A 26328-nucleotide genomic window follows, 5' to 3' on the forward strand; every position below is an offset into this window, starting at 1 on the left:
TCCCGCACCAATGAAAGTTGGATTCTGGACTATAAATCCTTGCAAAACGTAAGTGCGTTTCCACTAATCCACTTTTTTTGGGCGTAATTTATTGTGCTCCACCTCCCACAAATTTGGCATCACTAATTTTGACTTCCACTAGGCAAATCGAGGGGGGGGGGAACATCAAATCGCACCCACAGCCCATCCAAGCACTAGAATTCCCATCCAGGCAGCCTTGCCTTGCGCCCTGAGCTTCTGCCAAGCATTCCCTGCACACTTTCAGACTTCTCTGTCTGGTCATGAGGACTAGCGCCTCGCCTTTAAAAAGTGAAACTAATAAATTAAATTTTGCATTTTTTTGTTCACATCTGCACGAAGCAGTGCTGCCTAAACCTACCTACCTAAATCCAGAAACCTTCGTTTTTTAAAAAAAACAAAACCAGAAAAGAAAACAAGTCATTAGAAGTCAAAAGGCAAGCTTACATATTGGCAGAAGGCACAGATAAAACAGTAATTGTTTTAAACCAGGAAAGCCTACAGCCCTTACTCGCTTCCCCAGGAAAAAAAGAAAAGTATCAGTCAGAGCACCAGGCAGAGAAACGTATGGGATTTCGCCCTTGCGTTGCTCGTGTTCATTCCACAATACATTAAGGAACAATAAGGACTAGGAACTTGCTTTTTAAAAATTAAAAAAGAGAGAGAAAAAGAAAAGAAAGCAGAGCTTCTCAGAAAGCTAGATCCTGTGGCCACCATCTCATTCTGCAGCTTTTCGGCGATCGTCAAATATCACGGACACAAACAGCCCTGGCCAAAGGTCCATTACGATTTGCCGCCCGTGGCCAGAAGTCTCCCTAGCAGGCGAACCTGCCGCTGCCGCCTCTGCCCCACACGATCTGGGCATTTCCTCCTCCTACCTGAGATGTTGCTTGGCGATGGCAGCTGCTGCAAAGGCCGCAGATATAGCCTGGCCGAACACTCTGGCTGGCAGCAACCAAGCCGGGCCGGTCTTTCTTCGAGTGAAGTTTCAGGGGGCGAGGGGAGATTCCGGGGATGCTGGTGGCATGCGGCCTGTTTACCTGGGGTCTGGAAGTTGATGCGCCTCATCTCCACAGGGTCCTTGGGGTGGTGAGGGGTGATCTCTGCGTTGTTCAACATGCATTTGATGCGCGGCTCCGAGTCTTTTCGTTTGCTGAGGAGCAGGAAGAAGAGAGAGCGAGCAGATAAAAGACAAGGCTTTAAGGAGTCGTGTGCAGCGCTGCACCTCTGTCAGTTTTGGGGACCCCCTGGTGCCCCTCCAAATGTTGCCAAGCCCCAGCTCCCAGGAGTCATAGCAGCCAAAGGTCAGGGATTATGGGAGTCCAACAGTCCAGCAATTTTTGGGCCGGGGAGGGGGGCATAGCTGTCAACTTTCAGTTTGAAAATAAGGGATCAGCAGCCTCCCCTGACCATTAGGTCCAGTTGTGACCGACTCTGGGGTTGCGGCGCTCATCTCGCTTTATTGGCCGAGGGAGCCGGCGTACAGCTTCCAGGTCATGTGGCCAGCAGGACTCAGCCGCTTCTGGTGAAGCAGAATGCCGTTTACCTTCCCGCTGGAGCGGTACCTATTTATCTACTTGCACTTTGACGTGCTTTCGAACTGCTAGGTTGGCAGGAGCAGGGACCGAGCAACGGAAGCTCACCCCGTCGCGGGGATTCGAACCGCCGACCTTCTGATCGGCAAGCCCTAGGTTCTGTGGTTTAACCCACAGCGCCACCTGCGTCCCTCAACTTGGCTTACGCTGCACTTAAATGAAAAACAACACCACCACAAAACTGCACATTACGGTTCCCAAACAGGCTCTCAAAAGCAGTGTCAAATTAATTCTGACAAAATCTGTGCAGGGCAAAGTGAATCTCATGAGGCAGGGTGTTCCACAGTCTAGTTGTTGCTACCTAGATTTCCAACAGCCGAGGGAACGAGCGTTAAAACCAGAAGAATGCTTGGCTTTGATAAGTTATGACTGCTGAATGTCAGGACGGTCAGACAGGCAGGACAATTCACAGGTCAGAATGAAGACTCGAGGCTCAACGCGAAGTCGACTTTTTTATTATTCAGAAAAGGAGAACGCAGCAGAGTTCATCTAGGCTTGACATTGAAGATGTTGCTGGGACAGACATCTACTCCAAGCGGATGAAAACTACGGCAAGGAGGAGACAAGGCTCTTTGTGATCTGGGAGTCCCCAGGCTCTGTGGTTAAGGCCATAAGAAAAGGCTTCTGGATCAGGTCAGGGGGCCACCAACCTGTTACCCCCAAACCCCTAAACGGAGCCCAAACCATCTCATCCTCCTTGCCTATCCGCCGAGATCAGCCAGAAAGGTTTTCCTTCACGGATGGAGAGGGAACAATGGAAAATATCACCTAAGAAGCAATACCTAGTCTGTGGAACTCTCTGCCTCATGAGAATCCATTTTGTCCCATCCTTGGTGATTTTCTGCCTCCAAGCTAAGGCTTTTTCTTGTTACTTTACTCTTGCCTTTTCTGTTTCACTAAATGTATTCCTCCCCACCCCTTTCCTGGCTTTTGTTTAGCAGTGATTATCTTTCAACGGCATGATCTGGAATTTAGATGTTGTTTGCGTAGTGGTTTTAATTGCCTTGTGAGCTTCCCTTGCGTGTTCTGTTAAGGTTGGAAAAGTGGGATATAAACAATGCAAATAAATAAAGACAAACAGCACCCGGACCTATCAGGGTTTTGTTGCGGTTTTTTCCAAGAAGAAAAAGCAGCGTCAACATACAAAACGTCAAATCTATGGTTGGAAGCCTGCAATCCAATAGCCAGCCATCTGGAAAGCCCAAACTTTATTGTCTAAAGCCTTGAGAAATAGCTTGTTCTCCCCCCTTGAGGTCTCCTGAACTAACTGCAAATCAACTTTTATGGGAGAACTCTGAGCTCTAGTGCGAGTGGAGAAATATGTGACCCAAACTCAAATAATTCCAAGAGCCTAGGAGTGTTGCCAGGAAACTGCCCTTTCCACCTGCAACCTGTTTTTGGACAGGTTGCAATATCGTTCCCTTTGGGTTGCCCTCCCTCTTTACTCAAGGGTTAAACCTTGCTGGCACTTTTAGGAGCAGCGATGTTTCAGTAGCTCAGCTGCAGCTTAAAGTGCCACCTTTGCTTTACTGATTGCCTTTTGGTTCCTAAGGTGCACCTGACTGCCACCTGAATCAGAGACCGGGAGCTTTTAAAAACTCTTACCTGTCTGGTTTGCTGTCCAGGGAAGCAGTAAAAAAAGAAAGAAAAAAGAAGAGAAGGAGGAAAAGATAAAGATGAGGTTAGTGAGAGTCGCCCTTCACACCCCTTCACCAGGACTCTCAACCATCTGAATTGTAGGAATCTTTAAAATAGTGGCTCGTATATACCTGTATACCTGAAGGAGCGTCTCCACCCCCATCGTTCAGCCCAGACACTGAGGTCCAGCGCCGAGGGCCTTCTGGCGGTTCCCTCATTGCGAGAAGCCAAGTTACAGGGAACCAGGCAGAGGGCCTTCTCGGTGGTGGCGCCCACCTGTGGAACGCCCTCCCATCAGATGTCGAGGAAATAAGCAGCTATCTTATTTTTAAAAGACATCTGAAGGCAGCCCTGTTTAGGGAAGTTTTTAATGTTTTATCATGTTTTTACCACTCGATTGGGAGCCGCCTAGAGTGGCTGGGGAAACTCAGCCAGATGGGCGGGGTATAAATAATAAATCGTGTGTGATTGACCCCTTGCAACATATTGTCTCTGGTCATGGCAGCTCCTGACACTTCTGTAGGAAGCGAATGGCATCCCTTACCTCCCCCCTGCCACGCACAATCTTCCACATTTATTTATTTATTCACCGATTTGATTTATATCCCATGTTTCCTCCAAGGAGCTCAGAGAGTGGCAAGTACATGAAACCTTCGTGTTCCTTCGTTTTATCCTCACCACATCCCTGTGAGGTAGGGCAGTCTGAGAAAAGAAGTGGACTGGTCCTCATGGTCACTCAGTGGGCAGGATTCGAACCCTGGTCTCCCAGGTCCGAGCCCAATACTCTAACTCAGCGGTTCCTGAACTCTTTTTGAGCCACTGCCTCCTTGGTTCCACAAACTCATCTCCAGTGCCTGCTACCCTATAAAAAGGGCGTTATTCGAAGTTTAGCATGCCGCCGCTAAGGAAGATTGCAACGCAATAGATTTCAAAATGTCCATGATTACACCATGTTAAAAGTACAATGAAAATGGCTTAGTTTAACGCCATAAAATGGATGAACTCAGGTCTCTGGGGTTGGAAGGGACTTCTAGAGTTATCTAGTCCAGCCCCCAGCCATGTACGAATTGCAGCTAAATCACATGCAAAGATTCAAACGGAGCTGATTCTCGTTTCGCTGTGTCCCCACAAGCACCGTACATTCAAGAGTGAGATGCCGTATTAAACATATTAAAGGTCACAGTCCATCACAAAGCGACTGTGGCTTCCCCCCACCCCCAAAGGATTCTGGGGGTGTAGTTTGCTAAGGGTGCTGAGTCGCTTGCAGATCATCCCCACGGATCTGGCAGAAGGAAGCGTCTTGCGCCCGGTCCAAACCTCGCAGTCTTCTGCCAAAGATTTTGGCCAGCTCTCCAGCACTTCAAAGGTTAGAGCGCTTTAACAGTTGACCCCTTTCCCCAGGGAACTCTGGGAATTGCAGCTCTGCGGGGTTGTCTCCCAACAACTCCTGGCTACTTTAGCAAACTACAATTCCCAGGATTCATTGGGGCGAGGGAGGAGCCATTATTGTTTTATCAGGGGTGCCCAAACTTTATTCAAAGAGGGCCAGATTTGATAAAGTGAACATGTGTGAGGGCCGACCAAAGCTGCTGAGCTTTTTTAAGGATTTTACCCCAGGACATATACCGTATTTTTCGCTCTATAAGACGCCCCTTTCCCCTCCTAAAAAGTAAGGGGAAACGTGTGTGCGGCTCTTTTGGGCTGCCCTTCTCCCTCCTCGGGGAAAAGCCCCCAAGAGCCACACACACGCTCCGCACGCTCTTTAAAGGGAGCGTGGCTCTTGGCGGAGCCTTAGCCGTGCGGAGCCTCTTACGGCCAGGGGATGAAGGCTCCCCTAGCCCGGGAAAGGCTGTGCACGGCCAAGCAAGAAGCTAGGACAGCCAGCGGGATCACTGCGCTGCGATCCCGCTGGCTGTCCTGGCTTATGGGATAGCCGCGCGCAACCTCCCCAGCCCAGGAAAGGCTGTGCACGGCTATCCCATAAGCCAGGACAGCAAGCTTCTGGGATTCAGAATATTTTTTTTCTTGTTTTCCTCTTCCAAAAACCAGTTGTCAGAGCTGCCCAAGGTCCCAGCTCACAAAGGACCAACGCTGCTTTGTTGTTAAATACAAAAGTCTCTATTGAAGTTCAGTTTCACTTCCAGAGCCGCAGCGCGCAGCCCCACGTCTCAAGCTTTAGACCGCTGATGACCCTTCTGAATCTCCTCCCCCTGTACACCAATTTAAGACCCTCGCCTTGCTCCACCTTTTCCGCTGCTCCTTCCTCCTCTGGGTCCGCCTGCCCGCCGGGGTCTCGCCCTTCCTAGCCTCTTCTGACGCTGATTCCCCTGAGCCTTCTCCCTCCCTCCGGTGGGCTTTAGGAGCTGGTTCCCCATCCGGGTCTCCTGCTGTCCCCCGCGCCTGCACATTTGAACTTGGCACGCGCGCCCAGCCAGCAGTTTTCCTCCTGACCGTTTCACTGCTGCTGTCACTGCTTCCCCCTTCGGGGGGGCTAGCTGCAACTGACCTCCCCTCCATTCCCCCACTCTCCGATGGAGGCGTGGTCAGCCCTGACTCACTCTCCCTCCTCTCCGGAGGAGACGCTGGCCCTGACACATGTGACTCTTCCCCCCCACTACGCTCTCGTGGGGAAACTGGTCCCGATCCCCCACTGCTGCTTTGGGGTTCCCCTCTGGCTCCTTGTTTCTGGTGCGTCCCCCCTGGGACCCCCCTTGCCCTGACCATCGGCGCCCCCTTCTGGGAATCTTCTGATTCGCTGGAGAAGCTCATGGAATCTCTCGGGCCACTGTCATACTCCCCTACGCTGCCCTCGGATTCTTCCCCTTCGCTCTCCCATTCCTCTCTCCCCAGTGCTCCTGCTCCTGATTCCCTGACACCAGTCTTATGGTCTGGTGCGTCTTATAGAGCGAAAAATACGGTGCTGCCATGGGGGCCGGATTAAATCGACCGGCGGGTCGAATGAGGCCCCTGAAGCAGACTTTGGACATGTTTTAAGTGGTATGATTCTGTTTCTAATGCATAGTGGTGCCTGGATATAGTGACACCAGCTTTTGGAAGACCGTGAGTTGTTGAGTGCCCCCTGCCTCCCAGCACGCCCCCCCTCAAGATCACCCCACTGACCCACAGGGGGCAGTATCGCCCACTCTGAGAACCACTGCCCTAACCACTGCACCACACAGCCAGCAGCATGGGGGTAAAAACACATGCTTTGGAAGCGCAAAACATGCATGAAAAGGCCACTCACTTTTTGTAGAGGAGGATCGCGATGACGATGCAGATGATGAAGACCACGGCCAAGACCGGTCCAATCACCCAGATCAGTCCCTCCTCGCCGTCAATCTTTGGCTGTGGGTCAGGGTTGTCTATCTGGATGGGGTCTGAAAAGGGGCTGGCAGCGTATAACTGAGGGAGAGGGAGAGGGAGAGAAAACAAGGAGAGCCGAGGGAAGGGAATCAGTAACGCGCAGGCTCCAAACGTGGAGTCACTTAGAATCAAACAGCTGGAAGGGGGACCCCAGCGGTCCTCTAGTCCAGCCCCCGGCTGCAATGTAATAATAATAATAATAATAATAATAATAATAATAATAATAATAATAATAATTTCTATTTATACCCTGCTCTCCCCAGCCAAGGCCGGGCTCAGGGCGGCTAACAAGCAATAATAAAAACAAGCTGAATGAGTGCAACTTAAAAACAAGATTAAAATACAACATTAAAATACTGAAACATTAAAATATTAAAATGCAGCCTCATCACAGGAGGAGAAAGGAAAAAGAAAGCAGAAACCCTTGCACTAAGGTAAAGGCAAAGGACCCCTGGACGGTTAAGTCCAGTCCAAGGCGACTATGGGGTTGCAACATTCATCTCGCTTTTCAGGCCAAGAGATCCGGCGTTTGCCCACAGACAGCTTTTCCGGGTCATGTGGCCAGCAGGACTAAACCGCTTCTGGCGCAACGGGACACCGTGACGGAAACCAGAGCACACGGAATCGACGTTTACCTTCCCGCCGCAGCAGTACCTATTTATCTACTTGCACTGGCGTGCTTTCGAACTGCTAGGTTGACCGGAGCTGGGACAGAGTAACGGGATCTCACCCTGTCACGGGGATTCAAATTACATTGGATGCAATCTGTCTTGAGCCAAGAGAATCCAGAGCATTACGCACAAAGTTCAGAAGCAGGAGAGGACTCACCGGATCGGAGGCCCGGAGCACAGCCAGGACGAAAATGACATACTTCTGACCAGGTTCCAAGGCTTTGTTCTCAAAGCCGTCGTAGCGCTTCAAGTCCCCGAGGATGAAATAGGAGGGCAGGGTGTTGAAGCGGGCTGCGATGTAGGGCTTGTGGAGGTCCAGCTGGCGGGAGTGGCGGAGACTGCGGCGTTGCAGCCGGGAAATCTGAATCAACTGGGAAGGGGACCACGAGGAAGGAGGTTCAAATCAGCTACGCGAGGCACCACAGAGATTGAGAAGAAGGCAAGACAAAAGCTTCCAGGTGCACAAAAGTATGGTTACTCTTCTCCTTTATTAAACTATCCCAGCCTCCCTCAGGGAGAACAGTCTCAGAAGAAAATATAAGGGTCTGGGCAGTGTTTACTGCAGAGGCCGGCAAGGCTTGCGACGCAGGAAACTGCGCCTGCGCAGAAGTGATTTTCGGCATCTGGGCATGCGCACAAGTGATTTCCGGAGCTGTGAAAGAGAGCCCCCGTGCCGCGCTGGTTTAGCGCAGTGCGTGGGGACTCGCCGAGCGGGTGGCTCAGTTCGGGGGTGGCTCATGGGCCAGTTAAGCAACCCTTATGGGCCGCTTCTGGCCCATGGGCCTAAGGTTGCTGACCTCTGGTTTACTGAGACCAACATGTCCCCCACCTCCGCAGATATACCGTATTTTTCGCTCTATAAGACGCACCAGACCACAAGACGCACCTGGTTTTTGGAGGAGGAAAACAAGAAAAAAAATATTCTGAATCCCAGAAGCCAGAACAGCAAGAGGGATCGCTGCGCAGTGAAAGCAGCGATCCCTCTTGCTGTTCCGGCTTCTGGGATAGCTGCGCAGCCTGCATTCGCTCCATGAGACGCACACACATTTCCCCTTACTTTTTAGGAGGGAAAAAGGGAGTCTTATAGAGCAAAAAATACGGTAATTCCTTCTTCACAGTGGGAGGGGACCCTGAGGTTCATGCAACTCCATGCAATGCAGGAATCTTTCACCCAGCGTGAAGCTTGAACCCATGACCTTGAGATTTAAAAGTCTCGTGCTGACCTATCCCTCAGGGGCACAATAGCGGTGCGGTAACAAAACTTCTAGCACGTTTGCAAAGCTAAGCGGGGCCCGGTGTGGTTTCCAATCGGATGGGGGACCCTGTTCTGAGATTCCTGTACTGCAAAGGGGTTAAGCTAGATGACCCTCAGGGGGTCCCTTCCAACGTTGCGATTCTTTGGAAGAATCAGAGACCAAAGACCAAAGCTTGGCTGTGCCTAAATATGCCCCTGGAAGAGGGTTTACCGTATTTTTTGCACCATAACACTCACTTTTTTCCTCCTAAAAAGTAAGGGGAAATGTCTGTGCGTGTTATGGAGGGAATGCCTACGGATTTTCCTCCTCTAAAAACTACGTGCGTGTTATGGTCGGGTGCGTGTTATAGAGCGAAAAATACGGTATATTTGAAAATGTGTTGACCCTCCACACTGCTATGGAAGTTCCTTCTAAGCCAGGTATGGGGGGGCATTTCGGGGCCTCTGCTTGTTGCTGAACTACAACTCCCATCATCCCTGGCAACTGCCAATGCTGGCTGTGGATGATGGGAGTTGTAGTTCTGCAGTACCCAGAGGGCAGGAGCTCCCCCTCCCTGCCCCACAACAAGCTGTCCCAAGCCCTCCATCCATGGGCTACGTAAAACCTCTATGCACCACTTTCAAATCTTCTCCCTGAGGCAATGAGGTCTAGAAACCTGTGAGTGCCCACAGCTAGAAACATGCAGGTTCCGAGGTGCAGTAGACTCTGTCTCCTGACTCACAAGTTTGTAGGCTTCTGTAAATATCCAGGGTTGACTTCCTCCGACATTTGCTGAGGTCTTAGAGAAGTGCTTCCCAAACTCCCCCCCCCCCGTTCCATAAACCCACCCCCAGTCCCCTCTACCCTATAAAAAGCATTGTTCAGAATAGCGGTTTGCAGAACCCACTAAAGAAGCGAATAGTAAAAGGAAAATCCAGAAAATCCAGAACAGCGGTTTGCAGAACCCACTGAAAAGGAGAACAGTAAAAGAAAATCCAGAACAGCAACATTTAATTGCGCATTTATCCAAAAGCTAGTTGAATGAATTCAACAAACCGGATGAACCTGATGGAGTGATGCCAGCTTTTCAAAGTCTGGTAGTCGTTTATTGCTCCAGTGCCCCCCCGCCTCTTTGCACCCCCTAAATCATCCCACTGCCCCCCATTCTTTGATCTACCCAAGAGGATTCTGGGAGATGTCCTGGGCCAACTCCGAGTGTACACAAGAGGGCTGGGGTGCGGGGTACATGAATGACGGCTGTCACTCACCTCCTCCAAGTCCATCTCTTCCGGACTGTGGTATATGTTCTGAAACTGGCCGCTTTTGGATTTCTTCAGGGGAACGACCACGATGTAGTATGCCCTGGCAGATCAGGAAAGGAGAAGGAACTGAGATGGGGAACAGGCTAAAAAGGAAAGAGAGAACGGCAGCAAAGCGCCAACCTAGCTAAGAAATAAAACGTTGAAGGTGGAATGAAATACCACAGAATTTTAAACTTTTTAAAAAAAGGGATATAGGGCAATTTGTCTTTTTATTGTGTTTAATATTTTGTCCGGAGCCCTCCAGAGTAGCTGGGGCAAGCCGGTCAGATGGGCGGCATATTAATAATAAGATTATTATTATTTGTCTGTTTGCATTTCTTAGTACAGAAAATATTGATCTGTACTGATTTGAACTGGTTCTGTTATCTCTTTCTGTCAAGGTCATGCTGACTACAATAGCAAGGCCAGAAGGAGCCTGGTTTTTACTTATGTTCTCTTTCTATCTCTTTGTTCTGGTGTGGTGTTCTGTATGCTATAGTGTTACAGTTTAGCCTTATTATAAGTTCTTGTAAGTTTTAAGTTAAGCTGCAACTGGATTTCTTATGGTCAGGGCCAATCCTGAATGCATTGGATTTGTGACCATTATGCTCATTTGCCTTCAGTAGCAGTAAAGCTCTGCTGGATGAAATACAATTGCCTCTGGTCTATTTTTGGGAACTCGGCAACGTGTTTAAGTCCCCACCCCATACCCCAGCGTGACACTGTTATCACCATTATTATTCAGAAATAAATACATTAAAATCCCTGGCAGGGAGCTACATGAAACCAGGCTTGTGGGCTGCAGGTTGCTTGACTTCCCAGCAGGGCTGTCTTAAGCATATGTGGCACTGGGGTGCAAAGATTCACCCCCCCCCCAGGTTGCCCAGTCCCAGGTGCGCAGGAGGGCGGTGCCAGCCAGCCGCCTCAGCATCTCGCTGGCTTGGTCGCCCTCGAACTCATGGCACAGAGCGCCTATGGGTAAGACAGCCCTGCCTGTTGGGATACTGCCAGGGAGACAGTCATCTCCAGACGATCCATCGATCTCCCATAGAACAGCATCAGTCAGTTAGCGACACGAGCCTCAGACACATTCCAGGACTCGTGCACGCCCTTGGAGCAGACTCCGCAACAGAAGATGCACCCAGAAGAGCAGAGTAGTGCATGCTCTAGTTATCTCCCGCTTGGACTACTGCAATGCGCTCTACGTGGGGCTACCTTTGAAGGTGACTCGGAAACTACAACTAATCCAGAATGCGGCAGCTAGACTGGTGACTGGGGGCGGCCGCCGAGACCACGTAACACTGGTCTTGAAAGACCTACATTGGCTCCCTGTACGTTTCCGAGCACAATTCAAAGTGCTGGTGTTGACCTTTAAAGCCCTAAACGGCCTCGGCCCAGTATACCTGAAGGAGCGTCTCCACCTCCATCGTTCTGCCCGGACGCTGAGGTCTAGCGCCAAGGGCCTTCTGGCGGTTCCCTCATTGCGAGAAGCAAAGCTACAGGGAACCAGGCAGAGGGCCTTCTCGGTAGTGGCGCCTGCCCTGTGAACGCCCTCCCATCAGATGTCAAAGCGATAAACCTGACATTCAGAAGACATCTTAAGGCAGCCCTGTTCAGGGAAGTTTTTAGTGTGTGACATTTTAGTTTTTTTTGGTTTCTATGGAAGCCGCCCAGAGTGGCTGGGGAAGCCCAGCCAGATGGGCGGGGTACAAATAATAAATTATTATTATTATTATTTACAACTTTATTCAGCGTTGGTCAGAACGAAGGAAAATCATGACTGCCTGCCTTTGTGCCGAGGCAACAGACAGAAAACAAAAGCTATATACAAAACGGAAACTCCCTGTGAGCAGGAAGTACGCAGGCTTGTGACAGACAACAGCCTGCTCCCTTTTTAAGGAGGAACGGAAATATCCCAACACTGCCTCCCAGTTATTTTTACGTACTGTGCAGCTGAATCTGAGCCTTTCACTTCCGGCAGGTTCACCACGATGCTCCCGTCCAGGTCGTGTCTGTAGGTCACCTCCGGCTTCCGGCCGAGCAGGTTGGCTGCCGTCGAAACCTCCACCTGCTGTTGGAGGTTCCCCAAGGTGCCCTTGGGACCTTTCAGGATGAACCTGTACAACGTGTGGGGTCTCAGGTTCGTGATGAGCTTCTTAGTGGCACGGCCGTCCACCTCGATCTCTTTGCCCTCGTACTGGATCTGAAGTTCGGGGGGGGGGAGGGGAGAAGCGAATCGAGATTTATGAGAGGTTGGCAAGTGAGGGAACGTGAACCTCGGGGTGAAGGGGGGGTCCGTTCACCCCCTACCCACCCCGACAGGTAGTGCAACACTCCCCAAACGTAATATAGATCTGTACCGTGTACGGAACTGCAGAATTGTAATTCTCTGGGAACTCCCATCCCAGGAGAACGGACGTCTTGGTCACCATCCTCACTTTGAAGTTTTTTGGGAAAACTGTTGGAGAGAAAAGCAGTGAGGGGAGGCGGGGAGCAAGGGGAACGGGGTGAAAAGAGCCACATTTTGGAATTCCAAACAACCGGCAAGAATCAGCATCCAACCAATCGGCAATGCCTTCCGAAATACACGACGCTACGGCTTCCGCCCAGAACGGTTGCCCATTCCGTTCCGTCCCGCACCCAACCCGGGCGCCATGACATCACACAACGGGACACGCCCCTCCGCCCTGTGCCCGCCCCTCGAAAACAGGCTACGTAGCTCCTGATTGGCTGCTGAGGAGAAAAGGGCCTCTGCGGTGGGGGGGACAGGACATGTGGGGCTCGTGTTTCGTTTATCTCCCCTTCCCCTGTTTTGTGGTTTGCAAAAGAGAGAGAGAGAGAGAAAGAGAAAAAGAGAAAGAAAAGGCGAGAAAGCAGAAGAAAAGGCTCCTCCCACCTGTGATAGCGACTGCTCCGCCCAGCTGTCAATCAAGGAGGACTGTCTGGACTTGACTTTCGGAAGAAAGAGGAAAGAGGACTTACCTGCCGAAGGCAGAGAGAAGCCACCTGCCTTTCTAATTTTGATTTTATTTTTTTAAAAGGAACGTACTCGCACGCCTGTCTTCCAAGCGGGGAGCTTAATGGCTTTTGATTTGCGGGCTTGCGTGTTTTTGTTTGTATTTCATTTTTAATCGCTTTGTTTTGTTTACTTCTCTGCCTCCCGGGAGTGGATCACGATACAGGGAGAGAGAGTCACCGTGGAGTAGCCGGCAAGTCCTACCTTGGTCCAGGAGGAACGTCCGGTATTGGACAGAAGGGCTGTACGGCCCCGGACCTTTACTGGTATGGGCTCGGATTTTAACATCGTAGGCCGTGTTGGGCTTGAGGCCGTTCAGCGTGTACGAGTTCTCGGGAGACGGAGGGAGATCCTTCTCCTGCGGGCTCCCGGAAGACGCAGCCTCGCGATAGGCCACGGTGTACTTCACTATGACCCCGTTCCTCTCCGCCATGACCGGGGGCATCCAGTGGAACTGCACCGACTTGGAGGTGATGTTGCTGGCCTCGAGGATCTGCGGGTACCCCTTGGGCACGTCTTCTGGGATGGTGAGCTCCTGGACCGCTTCCTCCCCGAAGCCAGACCGGCTTTTGACGGCCAGCTTGAAGACGTAGGTGGCCCCTCGGTGGATGTTGGTGGCCGTGTACCTGTCCTCCTCCGAGGAGAATTCCAGCGTCGCCAAGGGGTCAACGTCCCTGCGGCCGAACTGCAAGCGGTAGCCCAGCACCTGACCCTCTGCATCCAGAGGAGGCTCCCACTTGACCAGCAGGGCGTTTTCTTGAGTCGGGTGGACGGACAGGATCGGCTTCCCTGGGACTAGAGGAGAGAAGAGAGGCAGACCAGGTCAGGAGAGGCGGCAGTGAATCGCACACCATGCGAGTTGGGAGTTGATGAGTGAGAACATGACTTGCACGGGCTTGGTGGGAGGTCAGGCCTAATGTGCCTGGAGGCGGTTGGAGGATGGATGGCAGCTAACAGATTGAGGTTGAATCCTGACAAGACTGAAGTACTGTTTTTGGCGGACAGGGGGCGGGCGGGTGTGGGGGACTCCCTGGTCCTGAATGGGCTAACTGTGCCCCTGAAGGACCAGGTGCGCAGCCTGGGAGGCATTTTGGACTCACAGCTGTCCATGGAGGCGCAGGTCAATTCTGTGTCCAGGGCAGCTATCTACCAGCTCCATCTGGTACGCAGGCTGAGACCCTACCTGCCTGTGGACTGTCTTGCAAGAGTGGTGCATGCTCTAGTTATCTCCCGCTTGGATTACTGCAATGAGCTCTACGTGGGGCTACCTTTGAAGGTGACCCGGAAACTGCAATTAATCCAGAATGCGGCAGCTAGACTGGTGACTAGGAGTGGCCGCCGGGACCATATAACACTGGTCCTGAGAGATCTGCATTGGCTCCCAGTACGTTTCCGAGCACAATTCAAAGTGTTGGTGCTGACCTTGAAAGCCCTAAACGGCCTCGGTCCTGTATACCTGAAGGAGCGTCTCCACCCCCATCGTTCAGCCCGGACACTGAGATCCAGTGCCGAGGGCCTTCTGGCGGTTCCCTCATTGCGAGAAGTGAGGTTACAGGGAACCAGGCAGAGGGCCTTCTCGGTAGTGGCGCCCGCTCTGTGGAACGCCCTCCCACCAGATGTGAAGGAAATAAGCAGCTATCCTGTCTTTAAAAGACATCTGAAGGCAGCCCTGTTCAAGGAAGTTTTTAATATTTAATGCTGTGTTGTTTTTAACACTTGATTGGGAGCCGGCCAGAGTGGCTGGGGAAACTCAGCCAGATGGGCGGGGTATAAATAATAAATTATTATTATTATTATTATTATTATTATTATTATTATTATTAAGCACAGCAGATCATCCCCAGAAGGTTGAGTTGAAAGTCCTCACCTCCTGACAGCTGCCAAAGTCCCCTCCCCTCCAGGGCTTTTTCCAGGCAATCAGAGACTATGCCTGCATGCAGACCAACCTTTCCGCCACCCTTTTCATGCCTCTCTTGGTTCTGTGAGACCAGAGGGAGGGGAGTTGGTTGCAGCAGGAGGGGGAGAAATCCGCGACTCTTCACCAGACGGATTTCCTCTCTACCTCTTGGCCCCTCTCCTTTTCTGTTTCTCAACTTTTCTCTGCCACAGCCTCTCCCTGCTCACTAAACCCTTTTACCTCTTCTGCATCTGACACCACCTCCTCCCACAGAATCATAGAATTGTACAGTTGGAAGAGACCATGAGGGTCATCTAGTCCAACTGCCTACAATGCAGGAATCTTTTGCCCAACGTGGGTAAACTCGAACTCACAGCCCTGAGATGAAGTCTCATGCTCTACCGACAGATGGCCAGTTTAAAGAAATGAGAATTTTAGATGGCCGGGGATGGCTCTGTAAGAGGGGGCCGGGGTTGCCTAACACATTCCAGCACTCTGAACAAACCACACTTCCCAGGATCCTTTTTTGGGGGGGGAGTCATGACAGTTTGAAGCGGTCTGATCCTGCCTTAAAGGTATGGCTTATATGGGGCCTTAGAGAAGTGAAGAGCCAATGCAGTAACATATTTTGGGACAGAAGTGCAGAGAGATAAGGGTCTCTCAGGACTCAGAACCAACTGCAGTTCCCAGAACCCTTTGGGAGGGGGCTGTTTAAAGTGATATGACACTGCTTTAAATGTATAGCGAAGATGGGTACTCCCTATTCTTGCTCTCTTAGGGAGGAAAACATTCCAAGATGGTTCAGGATTTGTTTGGACTCCCTGCAACACGTTCTTGACAAAATAGCAGTGCCTCAGCGTTGAATCTATCCTGCTTTAACCGTTCGCTGTGCAATGGCTTCCCCAGTTGTGACACCGCTTTGCTGCTCCCCTGAGAAGCTATGGCACTGCTTCTTTTATGCAACAACAGCCGCAAGAGAATTGTTGGCTCAGAAATGGAAGCAAGAAGAAATCCGGACGAAAGAAGAATGGCAGACGGAAATAATGGATTATGCAGAACTGGATAAAATGACAGGAAGGATTCGAAACCTGCGGGACCAGAGATTTACAGAAGATTGGAAGAAATATACGAACTATTTGAAGAGCAACTGTCATCAACAAATTACGCTAGTAGGACTACAAGACGTTTTGTATGGAGAAATATATGAAATATTGCAAAGAAGAGAGACATTCATTATGAGATTTAAATGTAATAGTGAAAGTAAGAAATGTATATTGTGAAAAGATTGGAAAATTTTCAGATGTGATTGAGGGAAGTCAAAGAAATTGTATAAGATATAAAAGTATGTTTAATAACTGTTGCAAATTATATATAAAAGGTAAAGGCACCCCTGACCATTAGGTCCAGTCGTGACCAACTCTGGGGTTGCGGCGCTCATCTCGCTTTATTGGCCGAGGGAGCTGGCGTACAGCTTCTGGGTCATGTGGCTTCTGGTGAACCAGAGCAGCGCACGGAAACGCCGTTTACCTTCCCGCCAGAGCGGTATCTATTTACCTACTTGCACTTGAACGTTCTTTCGAACTGCTAGGTGGGCAGGAGCAGGGACCGAGCAACGGGAGCTCACCCCGTCATTGCGGGGATTCGAACCGCCAACCTACGTATATATGATAGAAGCTATGGCACTGCAAAATCAGGAGAAAAATTAACCAGAATGAACTGCAGGATGAAACAGTATAGGACTTCAGCAGGGGGATACTGGATATCCACCGCAGTGTGACTGGACTGAAAGTGGGATTGTGTGTGACTGCCCTGAGCATGAATCATCATGAATGCACACTTTTTAAAAAAGGACATCTGGAGGGTCTGAAACTGGGACTCCAGATCATCTGCTTGTCCAGGATTGCCTGATTCTGACCAACAATTACCGTATTTTTTTGCTCTATAAGACTCGTTTTTTCCCTCCTAAAAAGTAAGGGGAAATGTGTGTGCGTCTTATGGAGCGAATGCAGGCTGCGCAGCTATCCCAGAAGCCAGAACAGCAAGAGGGATGGCTGCTTTCAGAAATCTTGCTGTTCTGGCTTCTGAGATTCAGAATGTATTTTTTTCTTGTTTTCCTCCTCCAAAAACTAGGTGCGTCTTGTGGTCTGGTGCGTCTTATAGAGCGAAAAATATTATGAAGAAATAAAGAACAAATTGACAGGATGGATCCAATTTCACCAAATTAATTCTATATGGTCTGAGGATAAAAAGAATGGGATATGTGAGAAAAAATCTAGATTTCAGATTGAAATACTAGAAAGTAAAACAAAACTCCTATCGAAAATGTATAGCCTGTTACTTGAATGGGACACCAAAGATGAAGAAGTAAAGGAGGTAATGATCAGATGGGCAATGGACTTCGGACATAACATAGAGTTTGATAAATGGAAGGCATTATGGAATAAAGGTATGAGATTCTCGGCATGCACAACACTCAGGGAAAATATGTATAAAATGATGTACAGGTGGTATGTAACGCCCGTAAAATTGGAAAAAATATATAAAACTGGTGATAAATTATGTTGGAAGTGCAAGATCAAGGAGGGCAATTTCTATCATATGTGGTGGTTGTGTGAGCCTATCAAAAAATTCTGGGAATCTGTTTACAATGAATTAAAAAAAATCCTCAAATATACCTTTATAAAAAAACCCGAAGCCTTTCTGCTGGGGATAATTGGGGAGGAAATCAAAAAGGAAGACCAAACACTCTTTCAGTATGCGACAGTGGCTGCCAGAACTCTAATAGCGCAGAATTGGAAGACATCAAAAATCCCAACTATAAACGAATGGCAAACCAAACTATTTGATTATTTAGAACTGGCAAAAATGACACAGAAAATAAGAAATCAAAAAGACATAAAGTTTAATAAAGAATGGAATAAATTTATGACATACATGGAAACAGAGGTAAAAAATCTAAAAATCACAGTAGGTGTGACGTAACACTTGTGACGTAAAGAGTCTTTTGAGGAAAAGAAACTGCAGATAAAAAATCATATAATATATTCTGAAACCGAGATGAAGGGAAGTCAATTAATGTTGTGTGTTATTTAGTTATTTAGTTAATGTAAGTTAGTTAGTTGGTGTTTTATGTTAGGTGATGTTGTTGTTTTTTTGTTTTTTTATTATTATTTCTTTTATTTATGTACTCCTTTTTTGTATGTATGTGTTATGTATGTTTATTTCTCCACTTGTTTTAATGTTGGGTGTAGCAAAATGAATTAAAACCAATAATAATAATAAAAAAAATAGAGCGAAAAATACGGTACTCTCCAGCGTTGCAATGGGCAAAGAAGGGTTCCGTCCGCCCTTATCACCTGCTGTCTTGAGATTGCCAGGGCTTGAGCTTGGCATTTCTGTATGCGAGGACGGTTCTTTCTCCCTGATTTTATTTCCACAACAGCCCTGTGAGGCAGGTTTGGCTGAGAGGGGCAGCAGCTGGCCCGAAAACGCCCTGTGAGCTCCGGGGATGATGTGAGCTTGGGAGATTGTTTTCCCTTTACCAAAATGTGAATTATTGACTGAAAAGCACAAAGCAGATAAAAGATCGCCAAAGACCCATTTGAAAGATTTGGCAAGGAAAAGAAGCAATTTCCCCAAATTAGGATTTTTTTGTTCCTTTAGAAAAAGAAAGAAAACAAATTATCTATCTGAAGCTAAGTGGAACGAGTTCTTGGATAAGAGCTTATCTGCTGGAGAGATACTCCTTCAGTGATGGATGGATGGACAAACCCAGCAGCAATGAAATAAGATCCAGGAAGAAAATGAGGAGGAGGAGGAGAGGGAGAAAAACATGAAGATAAATCTTCACAAAAGATTAGTTTTTTTGCAGGGGAGTGTCCTGGAAAGTCTAGTCATCAAGTGAATCACACTAGTAATCTTCTAGCCAATCATACTCGTCATAGTCTAGCCAATCAGAATCCTCAGCTTCACACTAATCAGAATCTTGATCTTCTAGCCAATCTACATCCTTATTTTCTAGCCAATCAGGATCCTGATCTTCTAGCCAATCTATATCCTAATCATCTAGCCAATCTACATCCTTATTTTCTAGCCAATCAGAATCCTCAGCTTCACACTAATCAGAATCTTGATCTTCTAGCCAATCTACATCCTTATTTTCTAGCCAATCAGGATCCTGATCTTCTAGCCAATCTATATCCTGATCATCTAGCCAATCTACATCCTTATTTTCTAGCCAATCAGAATCCTCAGCTTCACACCAATCAGAATGCTGATCTTCTAGCCAATCAGAATCCTCAGCTTCGCACCAATCAGGATCCTGATCGTCTAGCCAATTTACACCCTTATTTTCTTGCCAATCAGAATTGCCAGCTTGACACCAATCAGAATCCTTATCTTCTAGCCAATCAGGATCCTGATCATCTAGCCAATCTATATCCTTATTTTATAGCCAATCAGAATCCTCAGCTTCACACTAATCAGAATCTTGATCTTCTAGCCAATCTACATCCTTATTTTTTAGCCAATCTACATCCTTATTTTCTAGCCAATCAGGATCCTGATCATCTAGCCAATCTACATCCTTATTTTCTAGCCAATCAGAAACCTCAGCTTCACACCAATCATAATGCTGATCTTCTAGCCAATCAGAATCCTCAGCTGCACACCAATCAGGATCCTGATCGTCTAGCCAATTTACACCGTTATTTTCTAGCCAATCAGAATTGTCAGCTTGACACCAATCAGAATCCTTATCTTCTAGCCAATCACTCTAGGCAATCACTGCCTGCGCTTACGGCACTGAGTGGGATTTTTTATTTCCTGCGCTTCAAACTCGGATGCTCAACGTTCACCATCCATGCCAGCTTGGGAAAAATGGGTGCCTTGGTTGATAATGTGGTGCTACCATCGCTTTTGCTTCTTATTTATCGCTTGCGTTGTACATGGCACGAGGCGATACCCTGATGATGCACTTCTGGGTTTAGTAATGGTTCTTGATGATAAAATAATGTTTTTAAAAATGATTTTTAAAGTAGAAAAGGAAGCATTCTGCAGCTGCCTTTGTGCAATGAAGGCTGGCGGTGTTACCCTCCGAGAGATGCTCACCTGCCCCCTTGGTCACGGCCACCTTGGGTTTGCTGCGGGCGCCATCGCCTTTCATGGTATAGGCAGCCACAGTGATGGAATAGGCAGTCTCTGGCTGCAACCCAGCGATGATCATTTCCTGGGGACGGGAGTCAAAGAGAAGGAGAGAGATTTTTACCCTTTTTAAAATACCGAAGGCAGAACAGTTTGAGCTTGGCGGTGGCTGGGGGGGAGAACCAACAACGGTGATGCATGCAGGGAACACGACACAACGCAAGCGAGAGGAAAAGGAAAAGCGGGGTTGTGAGGTTGCGGGAAGGAAATGCACACAGTTTAGCTACGAAAACACACACACGCAAGCGGCTCTGAGGAATCCTCTTTATGCAAAACGTGCAGCCAAGAGGGGGGGGGGCCTTTGCTCCTCCATCTGCCTCCCAGCTTCTATCTCGGCAGAAAATGCATTCGCTGTCAAAACGCTCTGCCAGGTTCTTCAAAGGAGTCCAGAGTCTCGGAGGAGAGGGGAGGAAAAGAGAACCCAGCAGCTTCAAGGAGATTAAAAACCTCCTTTTCACGTGCAAGCCCCATGCACCCCTCCCCTGCCGACAAGCCGATTCTGGAAGAGGGTGCATGTGTGTTTGAGGGCGGCGGCAACGGGGCACTTTAATGCCAGGCAGGGGGTGCCTTTTGGGACTGTGAATGCAGCTGTTTTGGGGTACTGCGCCGTCAGCTCAAGGCCACTTTGCCAGGGTCTCCCCTCCCTTGTTTCTGAGACGAGAGAGGTGGGGAGCAGGGCAGCAAGCACAGGTAAAGGGACCCCTGACCATTAGGTCCAGTCGTGGCCGACTCTGGGGTTGCGGCGCTCATCTCGCTTTATTGGCCGAGGGAGCCGGCGTGCAGCATGATGAAGCCGCTTCTGGCGAACCAGAGCAGCGCATGGAAACGCCGTTTACCTTCCCGCCGGAGCGGTACCTATTTATCTACTTGCACTTGACGTGCTTTCGAGCTGCTAGGTTGGCAGGAGCAGGGACCGAGCAACGGGAGCTCACCCCGTCGCGGGGATTCGAACCACCGATCTTCTGATCAGCAAGACCTAGGCTCTGCGGTTTAACCCACAGCGCCACCCACGTCCCACAAGGTCCCTTTGGCTCCCCCCAATTAAATATTTGTGGGGGCTGGGAACCCAAAGCTCTCCTGGTATGTCCCATGGAGGACCCTACAGTCTTCAAACAAAAACATATTGGAGATCCCAGGCCACAGGGAGGTTAGGCTGGACTCAACCAGAGCCAGGGCCTTTTCAGCTGTGGCCCCAATCTGTCACAAGAGACTAGGGCCCTGCGGGACTTGATATCTTTCCGCAGGGCCTGCAAAGACGGAGCTGTTCCACCAGGCCTTTAGCCAAGGCAGTCTGACCCCCTCCTTTGGTAATCCTCATAGAACTCTAGCCCAATGGGTGCCATTAATTTGATTTGAACTGATTTTATAATGAATTGAGCCCGGCTTCGGCTGGGGAGGGCGGGATATAAATAATTTCCCCCCATTATTATTATTATTATTGGCATTGCCGCTCAAATTGTGTGCCTGTGGTGTGGTCTTGTGATCAATTCTTTAGGCTGGGGCTTACCTGCCCCCTCCCCATATTTCCCAGCAAACGAAAGGGGGCTTCTGCCGTGGGCTAAGGGAGGCCCAGCTGGCTTGCTGCAGGGCAGGTGGGAGGGAGCTTCTGCTGATATGGCCCCTGGACAGACCAGGAAGCGCTCCTTGCAGAATCCTGGTTCTGCAAGGACACTGAGCACTCTCTGTTCCTGTGCAGAAAGCGTGGGGAAGGCCCCTCCCCCCCCGAACCCGGGGGCCACATTTTCTCCTGGGCGACCTCAGGGGGCCACTTGTCAGTGGTGGGCAGTGCGATTTGCCAAACACCACCTTCGGATACTTGGCTACTTTCCATCCTCCAGGCAAGGCGAACGAATTCCAGCCCTCTGGACAAACAACGCTTCCAAGAAGAGCTCAGGAAAAAAATGGAAGGCGAGTGCGAATCAGGGCTGGCGAGGCGGCAGTGGCATAGCTGTCAACTTACAGATCTGAAAATAAGGGACCAGCAGCCTCGAAAATAAGGGATCAGCAGCCAAAATAAGGGATTTTCCAAACACAGGTATGTTCAGCTTCTGAGCCCCTCCGAGCCAAAGGCAGAAAGTCCAGCCAGCAGCCAAACGAAGCCTTAAGCAGTGGTCCCCACAGCGCAGCAACCCGGCAAAGGGGATGCATCAAGGAAAACCACTGTCACCTCTGAGCTGGGAAGCGCTGAGCAAAGGCGAGTCCCCAGGCAACGCGGACGATTTGATCGGCAAAAGGCATGCAAGCTCCACCCCCCAGTCGTTCTTAGACTCCTTATTGGGTGAGCAACGCAGCCAAGCAACACAGTTGGAGCCTCCCTCCTCCCTGGCCGGCAGGGAGGGAGGGAGAAGAGCTGCTTCCTTTGAAACCCGGGAAATTTAAGGGACATCATCAATAAGGGACAGCAGCGGGACACGGCGCTGGAATAAGGGACTTTCCCGCCAAATAAGGGACGGTTGACAGCTATGGGTGGTGGTGCCTGAAGAGCTTCCTGGGCCAGGTAGAGAGGTCTGGAGGGCCACATTTGCCCCAGACTGTACACGTGTGGTTGAAAGCCGCTTTGAGAGCTATAAATTAGGAGAGACATCACGGATGATAGTGGACAGAAGCTGCTTCTGCGCGGCTGCCCAGTTAAACGGCTGGCAAAGCCTCCCTTTGCCCGGAGTGATGCAACGGAAACTGCCAGAACGGGGCATGGGAGGAGAAAAAGGGCGAAAGCAGAAATCCACAAATGCCATAGCATCACCAACGGAAGGGAAAGGGGGCTGGGGAGCAGAGCGAAAGGGTCACCCGGACAAGAAAGAGTCCGTACTTACGTATTCTGCAGTGTCATCGGTTTCCCACTGAGCAAAAGAGGGTATGCGGTTAAGGACAGAAAGAGGAAAACGTGTAAGACAGACAGAGAGAGAGAGAAAGTTTGCAGAGGAGCAGTTCGGAAGCAAAATAGCCCGCTTCTCGGAAGCCCGTGAAGAGGGGGAGGTCCAAGGAGGGATGAGGTTAGTAGGATGCACTACTTGGGGGTTGGACTAGATGACCTTTGGGCTCCCCCCAACTAGAATTTTATGATTCTTACGGCTAGCGGTGGCAGAGCTTTGAAAAGGCAGCATCTGCAGTGGCGCCGACTGGGGGGAAAACAACAACCCTTTTCGGAGCGTGGAACATTTTCAAGGTGAAAGGTTTGTTTTTTGGGGGCGGGGGGGAATGTCGCTCAGTGGTTAGAGCTCCTGTATGCATGCAGTCCCTGCCTGAAACCCTGGACAGCTGGTGCTAGTCAGAGTGGACGATGGTGAGCCAAATGGACCAGCGGTTCAGAAGGCAACTTATACTTGATGCAGGCAAGGCTCAGCTGTAGTGTACCGTATTTTTCGCTCTATTGGACGCACCGAACCATAGGAGGGGGAGAATAGGGGGAAATATTTTTTTTTTGTTCTCCCCCTCAAAAACAAGGTGCATTCAAGGTGCGTTCAATAGCAGGCCTTGCTGCTGCCCCCCAAGCTTGTGGGTGCATTCAAGGTGTGTTCAATAGCAGGCCTTGCTGCTGCCCCCCGAGCTTGTGGGGCTGGCGGTGGGGGGAAGCGCTGCTTTCCCCCACCACCAGCCTCAAAGATCCCTGAAGCCTTTGGAGCGCAGCTGCACTCCAAAGGCTTGAGGCTTCGGGGACATCCATTGTAGCCTCCGCAGGGCGGCGGGGTGCCTTCACCCCGCCGCCCTGCGGAGGCTCTGCGCAGCCATCCCGAAGCTGGAACAGCGAGACGGAGGGCTGCGCAGCACCCCGTCTAGCTCTTTTGGCTTCTGGGACAGCAGGCTGCTGTCCGCAAGCCTTGGGAGCCCGGCAGGAACTCCCGCCGGGCTCCGCAAGCTTGCGGAGAGCTGCCCGAAGCCTGGGGTGCACAGCGCCGCGCTCCCCGGGCTTTGGGCTGCAGGCAGCTGTGCACAAGCCTGCGGAGCCTGGCGGGAACTCCGACCCCTCTCGCGTTCCAGGCTTCAGCAAAAGCCTGAATTCGCTCCATAGGACGCACACACTTTCCCCCTTCATTTTTGGAGGGGAAAAAGTGCGTCCTATAGAGCAAAAAATACGGTATATTGCCTTGCATTCGGAAGCTCCCAGATTTAACCACCAACATATTTAGGAAGAGCTTTTTTCCCTCTTACAATTCAAAGCGCTCACAGTAAATGATCAAAACACGTAACGTTAAAAGCAATATGAAACAGAGCATATCAACATCTGAAACACATTCATCCCCCCCCCTTTGAAAGGCAGGATTAAAACATCCCGCCCACTAGCAAGAGGCTGCAGATAATAACTAAGAGCCGAAGTGTGGTGGGGAAAATGCTGTCGCCTTGTTGACTAAAAGCAGATAATGATGCCAACAGGTGAGCCTCTCTGGGGAGAGCGTTTCACAAGCAGGGACCCACCACTGAAAAGGCCTGTTCTCATGTTGCCACGCTCCAGAGCAGGCTTTCTCAACCTGTGGGTCCCCAGATGTTGGACTACAACTCCCATCACCCCTAGCTAGCAAGGCGAGTAATACAATACAGTAATGCACCAAACATTAAAAGCTTCCCTAAACAGGGCTGCCTTCAGATGTCTTCTAAAAGTCTGGCAGTTGTTGCTCTATTAGACATCTGGTGGGAGGGCGTTCCACAGGGCGGGTGCCACCACCGAGAAGGCCCTCTGCCTGGTTCCCTGTAACTTGGCTTCTTGCAGCGAGGGAACCGCCAGAAGGCCCTCGGCGCTGGTACTGGGGTCCTGAGCTGAATAGGCTTCGTAGGTCAAATCCAACGCTGGATTGGACAAGGAAACTAACTGGTAGTCAGTGCAGTCTAGGTGTCAGCAATGTCTAGGCAACACAATTACCATGTACATACACAACAGACAATCTTTTATAGAATTCCTTAAAACCGTAACAAGTCCAAAATGAAATCTTTAGTCTCAAAGTCTCTGAAAATCTTTAAATGTACCCGACTTTGTACGATGAAAGTCAAGCTGTGAACCTTTGTGTATTCAGCAAATATGATGACCAACACTGAACAGTGATTCCGGATATTGACTACTGTTTCATAGAATTCTTCGTCAGCGTGGTGGAAGGATACAGAATTGCTTCATAAACCTATCTTATTTCGAATGAATGTATGTAAATGAAAATAGTCACTACGTTATTACATGAGCACTGTTCCACAGCATTTGATATTTTCATTTACATAAATTCATTCGAAATAAGATGGGTTTATGAAGGACTTGTTATGGTTTTAAGGAATTCTATAAAGTCTATTGCGTATGTACCGTATTTTTTGCTCGATAAGACTCACCTTTTCCCTCCTGAAAAGCAAGGGGAAATGTGTGTGCGTCTTATGGAGCGAATGCAGGCTGCGCAGCTATCCCAGAAACCAGAACAGGTTTTGCTGTGCAGCGATCCCTCTTGCTGTTCTGGCTTCTGAGATTCAGAATATTTTCCCCCTTGTTTTCATCCTCCAAAAACTAGGTGCGTCTTATGGTCTGGTGCGTCTTATAGAGCGAAAAATACGGTACATGGTCATTGTGTTGCCTGGACATTGCTGACGTTCTCTTTGCAGCTCAGGGGTTTGTTGAGCCTGGGGGTCAGCCAGGACTTGGTGTTACGCGCCCAGGCTCTGAACCATCTTCAAGGGCAGCCCCACACTTAGCACCTTGCAGTAGCCTAACCCAGACGTCAGCAGAGCGCGCAGAGAACGGATGTTAGGCTATCGCAGATGATTAGGAGAAGCAGCAGCAGCAGCAGCAGCAGTGCTCACCTGCGCATCAGCCAGCATCACGTCTTTGATCTGGGGTAGACCGCTGGCTTCCCCGTTCTCCATTCGGATGTAGTGTACTTGGTAGCCGCGAATCTGCCCGTGTTGGCGGTTCTGGAGCGGCGAGCGCCAGGACACTTGGATCGCGGTCGAATTCAGAACCTCCACTTCCACTTTGCGTGGCGGGGCACTGGGCACTGGAAGAGAGGAAAAGGAAGGAGCCAGAGGAACAGAGAGAGAGAGAGAGAGAGAGAGAGAGAGACAGAGAGAAGGTGCATGTTTCAGCTTTAACACAGGAAATTCACACGACGCTCAAAGCATCCAGGGTTCAAAGGACCTGAGATAGGCTTCTTTGCCATTTAGCCCAATTTTATTTTCCACGCAAACACAGCGGTTCAGGAGTGTCAGTTCCCAAAGGTGTAGGAGTGAGCCTTGTGAGTGAGTTGCAACCTCTCCCTCATATCTAAAGGCACTAGTCCGCATGGTTCTCAAAGCTTGGGTCTCCAGCAGTTGTTCGGACTACCACTATCCCCAACCACTGGTCTTGCTACGTAGTGCCATGGGCTGCCTGGATGCAAAGGAGTGGTGGGAGGCAGCAGTTGGGGAATCCCCAAGGGAACCCCCAG

At 49.8% G+C, this 26328-nt stretch overlaps 1 protein-coding gene across 14 annotated transcripts in view; it reads right to left on the reverse strand.

The window, feature by feature from the left end:
- Positions 1 to 26328, reverse strand: part of PTPRS (protein tyrosine phosphatase receptor type S) — a 308002-nt gene that overhangs the window by 43448 nt on the left and 238226 nt on the right. For 6 of the 14 annotated variants that reach the window (XM_083594329.1, XM_083594336.1, XM_083594335.1 and 3 more), the window contains 10 exons: positions 25706 to 25899; positions 22750 to 22776; positions 19844 to 19961; positions 13042 to 13632; positions 12182 to 12279; positions 11768 to 12024; positions 9789 to 9882; positions 7443 to 7655; positions 6496 to 6653; positions 1059 to 1171 (listed from right to left, as the gene is read on the reverse strand). In XM_083594329.1, coding sequence (XP_083450455.1) covers positions 1059 to 1171; positions 6496 to 6653; positions 7443 to 7655; positions 9789 to 9882; positions 11768 to 12024; positions 12182 to 12279; positions 13042 to 13632; positions 19844 to 19961; positions 22750 to 22776; positions 25706 to 25899 — 1863 coding nt within the window. The remainder of the gene's footprint in view (positions 1 to 1058; positions 1172 to 6495; positions 6654 to 7442; positions 7656 to 9788; positions 9883 to 11767; positions 12025 to 12181; positions 12280 to 13041; positions 13633 to 19843; positions 19962 to 22749; positions 22777 to 25705; positions 25900 to 26328) is intronic. The other 8 variants (XM_083594342.1, XM_083594339.1, XM_083594341.1 and 5 more) reach the window with 2 other exon arrangements.

This window comes from Podarcis filfolensis (assembly GCF_964270895.1).
Source record: "Podarcis filfolensis genome assembly, chromosome: 18".
Taxonomy (NCBI): domain Eukaryota; kingdom Metazoa; phylum Chordata; class Lepidosauria; order Squamata; family Lacertidae; genus Podarcis; species Podarcis filfolensis.